Source organism: Toxotes jaculatrix, chromosome 9, assembly GCF_017976425.1.
Source record: "Toxotes jaculatrix isolate fToxJac2 chromosome 9, fToxJac2.pri, whole genome shotgun sequence".
NCBI classification, from domain to species: Eukaryota; Metazoa; Chordata; class Actinopteri; family Toxotidae; genus Toxotes; species Toxotes jaculatrix.
In genome coordinates, this window is record NC_054402.1 from 10,268,705 (window position 1) to 10,278,199 (window position 9,495).

The window sequence follows — 9,495 nt, forward strand, 5'->3', positions numbered from 1 at the left end:
TAGGAAGGTATGAGGTAGGAAAGATACACCAAGGCTGCAGCAAGATGGCAAATTAAAGAGCTGTAGTAGGTTCTGTGGAGTTGGAAGAAGAAGAGAGGGAACAAGAGGATGGAGGGTGGAAATATCACTGACATATTTCACGTCTTGCACAAATCAACTGATCACCTTTGAACTACCAGTGACTAGCAGTAAATATAAGCAAAAGTTGTTTTTTACCATAAGCAAACTGATTTCCTCTTGTCGAAAAGGCCATTGTATTTGCACAACCAACTTCAAGTGCATTAGAAACCAATCCCTAACATTGGAGAGAGGCTTGTCGAAGAAAGTGTGGCTGGAGAGACTGCTTTTTGTACTCTCTGTCTGACTACATGAGATTGTGTCTTCACTGCCAGCAGATCTCTTGCCAAAGTCATTAGCAGCTAATTCTGCTGGATCTAGATTTTCTCTGATAAGGTCCCACAGTAAAGAACAAAAAACAGTCCATGGCCTTATTTGTACCACAGCCATGGAATAATCATACAGACAAAGGCTAGTTGCTGTGTTGGTTACTAAACCAATCCCTGTCTTATTGTTTCACTCTCACCCCCTCTAACTCACTTTAGACACATTCACTGCAGCTTCAAGGTCCCCTTTACATGAATAGGGTTAATGTAAGGCAATACACCTCCATCCACCTAAGTCATCTTTGGTCCTCTCTCTGCTCGGCTGCTCCCTCTGAGTAAGTTAACTCCTCCTTATCCCTTGCTCTATAGTGTGTGTAGATGGAGGCTGAGGGCAAGGCCGGTGCCAGTGTTAAATGAATGGACAGGTGAGCGGCGCCTGAGTCCTCTGTGACCAGCTGGGCACTGTAAGCTGACCGCTGCTGTTGTGTGTGGTCTGAATGGAGCTGAGGGACGATGGGGTTGAGGTTGGGTATGGAGAACCCCAGAGGAGCCCGTCTCTCTCTCTCAGGACTCAGCTGCATATCTTACACTCCATCTGTTCGTCTTTTATGGAGGGGCAAGTCAAGGACATTTCACCTGAGCTGCTGGGAAGGAGGGAGAAGAACATGTAAATGGAGGTGAGGAGATAAGGAAAAGTGTACGTGAGAAGATAAACATGGTTTAAATAAACACAATCTTCTCCTATTTAGTAGCTCCCTCCCCATCCCAGCATCACCCCTCTCTGTTTCCCAAATTCATTTCCCTTCTTCCTGCTCACTCATAGCTGGTCATAGATCTCTCTGAGGACTTGAGGTCTTTGACAACTGAGGCATGTCCACTGCTCAAACATTCATTGTCACTGCCAAGTCGAGAGTTTCGACCAGACAGCAAGCAGAAAATCACTTTTCTAGAAAAACCCGATGCTATCTTGTTACACCGTAAGAATGAATCATTGTCCAGCCACACAGTATGAATCATAGTTAGCAAATATAGCTGCCAGCAGTCTCTGGGGCTCATGTGCAGAAATTCTTGTCACAGTGATCAGGCAAGCATTGCAACTGCACTGATTTAAGGGAGATAAGCTTCTTCTTTGACAAAAAGCTCAGGTTTAGCAACTGCTGAGTGAGGAGCTTATCAGTGCCCTTTAGGCTAAAGCTTTCTTCTGGATGTTCACCAAGTACCAGTAGATTGTAAATACTGAGCTCCCTGCACTATGTACCAGTTCTCATATTTTGTCGTAAGTTATTAACTGTTGCAGATATTGTCATCTAAGTCAACTTTCAAGAACCTGTGTGGGACTGCACATAAAAAAAAAAAATTAAAATAAAAACAGTTTGCACCTTCCTGCTTGCAGCTACATGTGGAAAGCTGTACAAACCTACACTTGAAAAAAGGCCATTGTAGTGCCCTGGCCTCTGTCACAGAACTCTCTTTGCTTGGCTTTGTCCCACTGTAAGAGCTGGGTAGTAGGTTGGATGTTGGAGGAATGCCTCACATATCGGGTGACCCATTGCCCCACGGCCTTTGCTCCTCGCCTAGCTCACAGCGACGGAGTGCTCTTGGCTGGCTCTGTATCCCGTGTCACAAAAGCACCTTTCTACACAACAGGGGTACAGAGAATGGGCCACAGCACAGTGGTTCTCCTTGGGTCAGCTCCAGCCCGTCGTAGTTGGATTTCAGACCTCCCCCTGTGCTTCCAGCAAACGCCCTCATTGGTGGGGATGTTCTTTCGCCCAAGCCTGGCAGAGATATCAGAGAGACCTGGAGCTCCTGGTGCTGCTTCCAAGACACTGCTAGAGAGGATAAATGACCATACTACTTATGCATAACTGGGTGAGTCCTATCAAATTTGCTGAATATATATTCTCAGAAACCTGCATATCAGCAAGACGAGTAGGTTGCATGTTGGAGGAAACCTTTGGGTTATGAGTAATTGCGTATTGATTACTGAATTTCATTAATGTTATATTTTGCAGGCTTTCAGTCTGAACAATTAAACTGCTGAGTTCACTGATAAACTACCTGAGAGAACTTACATATGAAATCAGCTTTGATTGAGGGGCATTGTGCAGACCTGTGGGGTCACTAGAAAAATGTAGCTCCTTCGTGAGACTGGCAACCTCAAAGATCCAAGTGGAAACATAGAAACAAACAAAACCAATCAAAAGTGGACATGGAAAACATGCATGGAAATGACAGATGGAAGTAATAAGAGCACAGATTTCATCACTCATCTGTACTTGATATGATTTGCAACAGTGAACTACTATTAAGTATGTGCTATTCATAGTAACCTCTTGTCTTCAAACTAAAAGTATATGGACAATTAAATTAATGCAGCACAACAGAAGAAAAGTGTATTGTATAAACTCATCTGTTCTCAGATCCCAGTCAACCATGAGGATTATCTTCTGTCAGTCGAACCTTGTGGCTGTAGTTGTGGTTACACTCACTGTAGTGTTCTGCGCTGAAGCAAAGACTACACCAAAGCCAAAGTACCAGTACACCAAGAAGCCCGTCCCTCAGATCACAGTGCACAGCCCTGTGACCACCAGCATGCCCAAGACTCTCAAGATAGTTGCCAGCACAAATCCTGTGGAGCCCCACCCACTGCCTACCACGGACAGGACCACCTACCCAAGTCATGTCTTTCCTCAATACTACACTGAGAGCACAGACCCCCCTGGTGTTGGCCCTGAGAACTACACCCTGGATTACAATGAGTGTTATTTCAATTTCTGCGAGTGCTGTCCACCTGAGAGAGGCCCCAGGGGGCCAAAGGGTGATAGAGGCTTGGCAGGTATAAGGCTCACTCATGACACGCAATATAGAAAATCTTGCTTTTCTTTTAGCACTTTGAACTCCACTTATAGTTGCTTATCTAGGGCAAAAAGGTCAAAACACCAGCAACACTTGTAATCTATAGAACACCTTTGTTGTTAGACGAACATATTTCAGCTTGTGACCTTCGTTAGGATCATCACACAATATACTATAGACCAAATTTAAAAAGGGCTCCTACAAAGATGGTTTGGGCGCATGATCATGTGACAATTTTGTGGCAAGGCTTGTTCTGTGCAAAGTACCCTTAGCTGTACTTCTCCAGGTCATGACCAAATATGTTGTCACTTGTGTCTGCTATTGGACACTCCCTCTCCCTTTCTGCCAGCCTGGGATAATGACCGGCCTTAAACCACATGAACACATGACCAACCCATCTTTGTAGGAGCCCCGTTGGCTGATTGGTATATGGATGCATTTGATGGGTTGCTTTCAATTATTTTCTGCTTTCTACTAATAAAGCAATAAAGTTTTTCTATATGCTACAAGTGTTGCTAGAGTTTTGACCTCCTCAGACCTTTTTCCCCTCTCCATGCACCTTGGAAGTGGCTGAAGTTGTGTCAGAAACCTTTACTCTGCTTATCTAGGGCCACCAGGTGAAAGAGGCCTTGCCGGGACAGCTGGTTTACCAGGACCACCAGGTATGAGTGGTCCTATGGGGTTAAAAGGAGACAAAGGTGAGCATAGTGTGGTTAAGTACAAATTTAAAACTGCTCATTACAAAATATTTTACTGTAAATGTAGAATGCAGAATATTGCTGTAACACATGAGTGTGAGCCTATCACAAGACACATGCACACAATTAACCCTGTGTTTCCGTCTTATTCTGATGAATCTCTGGTATTTTATGAAAGCACACCATGAACATCAGTTTTTTGTTCATGTGGAAAGATGAAGTGAGAATGAGTAATATTTCCCCATTTCCTGACATAGCAGATGCACTCCTCTCCACAGATAACAGACAAATAGTGCTTCATACTATTTAAAATATTACAGGAAACTATCGAGTGAAGGCTGCGATGCCTTCACTTGATAGTTGTGGCCTAACTGTGCACTGTGCAGTATGCACCATGTAAAGTAAAAAGAATAAATAATATAACAAAATGAAGTTTTACATCAGTGATAAGTAATGAATCGAAAGTATTCTTCTGGCCACACTCAACTCACAATGATGCTGGGCATGGTTAGAAATGTTTGAAACTGTCAGTCACAGAGGGAAGTGAAACACTGCTTTTCACCCTGGAATTACTCTTTAAAGAATCAGGGTCAAAAAAGAAAAAAACACTCACTCTGGTTCTGTGTCCCCATTATCCTGTTAAATATATCTTTACCTGTAGCACAAAAAAATGTTCATGCTCATGTTGGATATTGTTAATTAATTGTAGTTTTTTTTTATTTCAATTTCTTAGGGGATAAAGGTGACAGAGGAAACAGCGGGACGGCAGGGCCATCAGGTGTCCCAGGGAAACCAGGACAAAAAGGTGCCAACTTGTTCAGATTTTTTTTTATATTGTTGCTTTGTAGTTCTGACAGAGATTATCTTACTTTGCAGGTGATGTTGGCTCAAAAGGTGAGAAAGGTGAAATGGGGTTGCAAGGTGTCAAAGGTGACAGCGGACAAAAAGGGGAACCTGGCCAGAATGGGACTGCTGGTGAGAAGGGAGAACCAGGAAAAGAGGGGCCAGCTGGGCCTCCAGGTGTGGCTGTTCAGCCAGGTCCTAAGGGAGACAAGGGGGATAAAGGGGAGTGTGGCACATTGGGGGACAGAGGACAGAAAGGTGAGCGAGGGGATCCTGGGCCTCCCGGACCTCCTGGCATGCCAGGAGGAATGGGCATTCCAGGTATGAATGGCAAGCATGGTTCCCCAGGTCCTGTAGGTGTCCGAGGGGATCCGGGACTTCCTGGACCACAAGGAGAATCAGGAGTGAGAGGGCCTCAGGGACCACAGGGTGTACGAGGGATGCCTGGGCCAAAAGGGGACAGAGGTTACCCTGGGATGAGAGGTGAGCGGGGCTTTCGTGGATTCAAAGGGGCTAAAGGATCAGGGGTTCCCCAGAAACGCTCAGCCTTCAGTGTAGGCATCTCTCCAAGAAAGTCCTTCCCTCCCTCTGGCTTTCCGATCCGCTTTGACAAAGTCTTCTACAACGAAGAGAACCACTTCAACGTCACTTCCAACAGCTTCACATGTGTCCATGCTGGCGTCTATGTCTTCTCCTTCCACATTACTGTACGCAATCAGCCACTGCGAGCCACACTGGTAGTGAACGGGTCACGTCGGGTAAGGACACGTGACTCTTTGTACGGTCAAGATATCGACCAGGCGTCCACTCTGGTGGTGCTGCAGCTGGCGGTGGGTGATCAGGTGTGGATGGAGACACTCAGAGACTGGAACGGGGTGTATGCCAGCAGTGAAGATGACAGCATCTTTTCTGGGTTTCTACTTTACTCAGACAAGGCCTGATACTCAGTAGTGATATGGACAACCTCTTCTTCTACTGTACTGTTCCAACTTGACATATCTGAGAAAAGACCAAATACTGGTGGTGCTATACTACTATACTAACTACTTATGAACTGCTCAAAAGCTGTACTGTACATTAGTCTGAATATTTGAGGACTGGCAATATCAAGATCATGTTTATTGCATTATTACCTTACTGGTGTCTTCTTGTTTTACCCTCTAAATAAAAAGGAGAAAACTCCCACACACTCTTGTTTACGGGTTGTATATTTATTTACAGTGTTGTGATCTACATGACCTTCATCACATATGTGATTGTGCATCACAACAACCGTTCATTATTTATACATACAGGGTTAATGATCCAAAAATTAGGACCGCTGGCGAACGAAACATCTTGAGAAAACAATTTTTATTCAATTTTAAACCCTGCACAGTGTGCCTGCATAATATGCTGAGCTGTTACTCCTTCAAACCTATAATTCTGAAGTATTTATTAATAGTCTTACTTCAGTCGTGCCATCAGTTAAATGGCACAACCCCCTGCCTCACTTAAAAGCTCTTTTAACCTCTTTGTGTTGTATTTGTCTTCCTCTTTTGTCTGTTTTTGCTATTTCTTTCTTATACTTTGACCACTGCTTCCTTTCTAGATCACTTATGTAATCTATAACTGGAAATTGAGACACTGAAATATATCAAGCAAGTGTGTAAACAGAGAATATCATTGTGACTTGTAGCCGTATCATTCTTCTTCTTGTAAGTCTGACAAGAGTGACCATAACCTTCTGCAGTCTAAATCTATGACATCCACTATCAAGTTATTATACCAATACTTCTCATATCTAAGCAATACTGTTGTACAATGGGGCTGTATAAAGAGTGTGGGAGTGTGTTCAGTGAAAATAAAATCCAGTAGCACATCTCATTTATGGAATGCTTTATTTGCTTTAACCAATATGGCATTAGTTATTACACTCAACACTACATATCTAGTTAGTTTTCCACATATGAGATCATGAAGTTGATACTTGGTAAGCTGTAAAATGAACACTGCACAGTGAATCATATACAAAGTGTGCAATGGCAGTACAATGGCGGTGTGTGATTAATATCAGATAGAGACGTTATAACTCTGTTTTAGGATCGTTAATTTCTCCAAGAGTCTATAATGCGTGATAACTTGTCAGTATATGACAATGCCTGGAGATTTCCCAGGCATGCCACCAGACTCCATAGTCATGTCAACGGATTCCTCGGGCATGTCACCAGACATTTCACCAGTTTCCTGAGATAAAGTGACAGGTTTAGCTCTGGTAGGGGTCGCCGTTTGGTTGATAAACTGGACTGAATACATCAGAGTGCTTGGAGTTAGCTGTGAATGCTTCAGCGGAGGATCTGAGAATTGGGTGCTCATTTCAGAAGGCTGAATAAAAGGTGGAGCTGCAGTGGATCGGTGAGGGGAGGGCTGGGCTGCTGCTGGCTCAGGTGCAGGAAGCAGGATGAGGTCTGAGGATGAGACTGGGGGAGCTAAAGGCCATTGGTCTCTGGGATGAAAACTTGGAGGCATCAGCATCTGTGGTCCTATTGGTTCAGAGACAGGGTGACCTCAGAAGTTGTGCAACTGCTGTGCAATGCTTCACATTTTTGACAATTCAGGACGACGATAAGGGTTTAAACTTCTTTTCAAGGACACACAGCAGGTTACATTTACTTCTAAGTACCTGTCACTTGTCCAAACGTTTTGAGCTCACTCCACCTGGAGAGGCCCAACTGAGGCACCTTGGCCTTGCAGCTGTATAGGCCTGGACTCTGTCTGACCAGATTATGGTTCTCAGAGGTTGCTGTTCCCAGTCGGTTGTTATTCTTGTAGAAATAGTAGTGAATTGGTGGGGCAGGATTGGGGGCGTTGTATTGGAGGTGGCAGATGAGTTTCATCTTGCCTGCTGGAATCAGGCTGTTGGCGGTAACAATCTCCAAAACTGGCTGTGACAGAACCTCTGAGATAGAGCCATAAAAGAGAAAGCATTAATTGGAATAGTTTAAAGTAACTTGCAGTGAATAATTTCTTTCTAATAATTTCTTTTTAAAGTCCTCAAAAACCCTCCAACCAATACATCTAAAGCTCATTAATTAATACAAAGATACAAAGAGAGTTCTGGCAAGAAAGTGACTAAGTGCATTTCCCCAAAATGTCTAACTGTTCTTTTTGAATGTGACCTGCAACCACCATCATATGCAACACAGTATGTAAACTCACCTAAGACCTGCACTTGTGCATCAGCTGAAATTACAGAACGTGTACGTCTTTCTATGTCCCAGGAAGCTCGACAGGAGTACATCCCTTGGTCCTTCGGAGTCAAGTTGATCAGGTAGAAATGTGGATTTAGGCCCGTTTGTCTCATTACTTCAATGCCATCTTTGTACAGAATCACCTCATGAATTGGGGGGTTGCCTCGGACACGACATGTCACCTTTAAGGTGTGTCCCACAAGGCCAGGATGATGTGGGACTTGCAGAATGGCCCACCCTCCTGAACAACAGAATATAGAGGGTTGAAGTTACCTCAATAAACAGGCCAATAGCAATGTGTTAAAGATGTGTTGCAAGACCAAAATGTACAAAATTATGTCATTGTCTAAAAACAAACGGACAGGAAGCACCTTTTGATGCTTAGAAGAAGTTAAGAGCAGAGAAAGTTCACTGCTTCACAAATTTAGCAGGAAGTAGGGAAAAGATAAGGAAGGGTGCCTAAATTGCAAACCAAAGAGGCTTTCAATGATACAGATGCACAAAAAAACTTACCATCCACATTGATCTCCACAGGCAGACTTTTGAGGGTGTATATGTTTCCCACCACTGTGTCCCTCACTCCCTGACAATAAAATTTCCCACTGTCTTTAACCTTAGCTTTCCACAAAACAAAGTGCTCCCCAGAGTGTGCTAGCTGCTCAGATCCCCTGAACCACAAGTAATTCCAGCTGGACTTGTGGGGATCAGGAACACTGCATCTCAGCCGGACACTCTCCTCAGAGAAGATCCTTGAGTCCCCTGACACCATCTCCACTACAGCTCCGAATGAGGTCACAGAGGGAACTATGGAGACAAACACATATGGTTTTGCTGGTGAGGAATATCCCAAATCTAAACAATTTATTTTGATTATGAATATTAATGTTCATCTTAAATACTTCAGTTCACATTAATGTCATTTGTTTTGTAGAAATATTAAGCTCACATATTGATTCTGCTGATACACTACTTGATAAGCTTACAAATGTTAACATGTTTATGAGAGATTGCGCAATATGTTGAAATTAATTAAAAGGATATTTGGTACATACCCTCAGGTACCACAAGCTGCGCTAATGTTGAAAGAACTGAAACAGAAAATAATCAGAGGAAAATGACAAATTATAGCAGACAACAATATTATCAAACGGAATGTTAAGTTTATGAGATGTTGTGAATGAACTGAAAAAAACTCACCAAAGAGGGAAATCACCGTGTCCATTGTCATTGCTCTGATTGTAAGAAACAGAGATCAAGGAGGGTGCATTTATTTCTAATGAGGAGGGAAGTGAAAATGTTTTTTTTCTGTGCTTTAACACATCACACAGGATATCCCCTTTTCCAGAAATGCTGTCCTGTCCTTTCATTTCTGACATAGATTTTTCATTGTAAGCTGTAAGCATAGAACACCGATGGGGATTTCTAACTGAAAAAACAGAATGAAGAAAGGGCAGCATTACTCAAAACAAGGGACAAGGGGTC

At 43.3% G+C, this 9,495-nt stretch overlaps 2 protein-coding genes across 2 annotated transcripts; one reads left to right on the top strand and one right to left on the bottom strand.

The window, feature by feature from the left end:
• The first annotated feature begins 2,753 nt into the window (after window positions 1–2,753).
• On the top strand, window positions 2,754–5,724 carry otol1b (otolin 1b). Its single transcript, XM_041046869.1, has 4 exons — window positions 2,754–3,222; window positions 3,851–3,940; window positions 4,674–4,745; window positions 4,817–5,724. The coding sequence occupies exons 1-4, from the start codon at window positions 2,757–2,759 to the stop codon at window positions 5,722–5,724; spliced, it is 1,536 nt and encodes a 511-aa protein (XP_040902803.1). The 5' UTR covers window positions 2,754–2,756.
• A 940-nt stretch (window positions 5,725–6,664) lies between these two features.
• Window positions 6,665–9,295, bottom strand: LOC121186697 (high affinity immunoglobulin gamma Fc receptor I-like). The gene is made up of 6 exons (XM_041045467.1): window positions 9,211–9,295; window positions 9,066–9,101; window positions 8,527–8,817; window positions 7,982–8,254; window positions 7,446–7,721; window positions 6,665–7,305 (listed from the first exon to the last, which is right to left on the bottom strand). Exons 1-6 carry the CDS (start codon window positions 9,239–9,241, stop codon window positions 6,908–6,910), a joined length of 1,305 nt encoding a protein of 434 aa, XP_040901401.1. The 5' UTR covers window positions 9,242–9,295; the 3' UTR covers window positions 6,665–6,907.
• Between the last annotated feature and the right edge of the window lie 200 nt (window positions 9,296–9,495).